Source organism: Limulus polyphemus, unplaced genomic scaffold, assembly GCF_000517525.1.
Source record: "Limulus polyphemus unplaced genomic scaffold, Limulus_polyphemus-2.1.2 Scaffold1791, whole genome shotgun sequence".
NCBI lineage: Eukaryota > Metazoa > Arthropoda > Merostomata > Xiphosura > Limulidae > Limulus > Limulus polyphemus.
The window spans coordinates 54285-55900 of record NW_013667401.1 but is presented as its reverse complement, the minus strand read 5'-3'; the positions used below and the strand labels follow the sequence as shown (position 1 = coordinate 55900).

The window sequence follows — 1616 nt, the reverse complement described above, 5'->3', positions numbered from 1 at the left end:
ACTCCTGACTATCTTCTGACTTTTTTCGTTTACTATTCCTATCCACCATAGAATTGGAAATATTTTTACTTTCAACATCCTCATGTCTTCGTTTCTTGGATCTAATAAACATAACTGAGTTAACACTTTAACATATTGGAAAACTACCAGCATGAACTAAACAGATAAAAATTATAACAGTTCAAAATATAGAAAAATTTCTCTTCAGTTTTAAGTACAATAACAGCTTAAACCAAATTACTAAAACATCTGACTTAAAAGTTAACAGATTACAGTTATAACATAAATTTTTTAATAACCACATTTTACATTCATAAAATTTCTGTCACAATTAATGATAAAAAAAGTGAAATTTCTAAGGTATGTTCAAATTACATGGACACAACAGCTACTCAAAAATTGTACACTCTTTGTTTTGAATGACCATTTACATGTTATTCCCAATTTTTAAATAAATCGATGCAGTTAGTTCTATGAGCCCCCAAAACTTCCTTGATCACCAATTACGAGGACCTGAACACACATATATTTATTTTAAGCAGTTCCTTAAAAGTCCATGTTAATTTTCTTATCAATACAAAAATCCACTCCTGAGAGCCCACAAAACATGTGGGGACTCATATTTCAAAAATCTGAATTTACATTATTAATTTGAATGACAACTTACGTACATATCAATCATGTTTTTCAAGTAAATCATTTCTGTCAAATGGGAGTGCCCAAATAAACTCTGACCCTCATTACTTTCATTGTTTATATTCTACTGGATCAATAACTTATACCAAAATTCCAAGTGTTTTTGTTGTTTAAAATCAACTAAATACAGAAACACACACATATACATACATAAGTACAACTGAGAATTACTATATGGATGCTAGTTTCTGCAATTATCAAATACATGAACAAGCTGAAGTTTGCCTTACAGCTCTGAGAATTGAGTAAAACACATAAAATAGAAAAAAAAATCATATGAAACTTAATACCAATTATTTTTTTTATATTTTCCATATTTGTAAGCAGTATTTTGTTCTAATGTAGTATTTGAACAAAACATATTAACAGTCATAACTTAATTAAAATTACTTAATTGTTCAAAATATAATGGTTTTATTTCTGTAACAACTTTCTTTATCACAATCCCATTTTGAACGATATAGTTTTCTAAACAAACTTTAGAAACTATCCATCATTTCAGATAGCTTTTGCCAGTAACTATCTCATATTCAAACATCTCTTTTCATCACAGTGGTTACAATTGTGTATATATTCTTGAAGTATCAACATTAGTCTTAAAACCATCTATTAAGGATTTAATTATCACTGAAGAAATAATAAATATATATCTTGTGAAGAAATATTTTTCTCTTAAATAAAGGTATATCTTTGTTATTATGTGACACAACTAGGTTAACAAAATATTTAGGTTTCCATGGTTACAGCTATGAGCAGTAACCTTTACATAAAAATACAGTCTGACTTGTATGTATATATGTGTATATATATACCGTATTTTTCGGTGTATAAGACACACTTTTTCCCCAAAAATTTGATGTCAAAATCTGCTTGCGTCCTATACACCGAAGGTATGAATAATATATATGTATATATATACC

At 27.8% G+C, this 1616-nt stretch overlaps 1 protein-coding gene across 1 annotated transcript in view; it reads right to left on the bottom strand.

Moving 5' to 3' along the window:
• Positions 1 to 1616, bottom strand: part of LOC106464945 (DNA (cytosine-5)-methyltransferase 1-like) — a 100778-nt gene that overhangs the window by 86692 nt on the left and 12470 nt on the right. Inside the window, 1 exon segment of the mRNA XM_022392761.1 lies at positions 3 to 101. Coding sequence (XP_022248469.1) covers positions 3 to 101 — 99 coding nt within the window.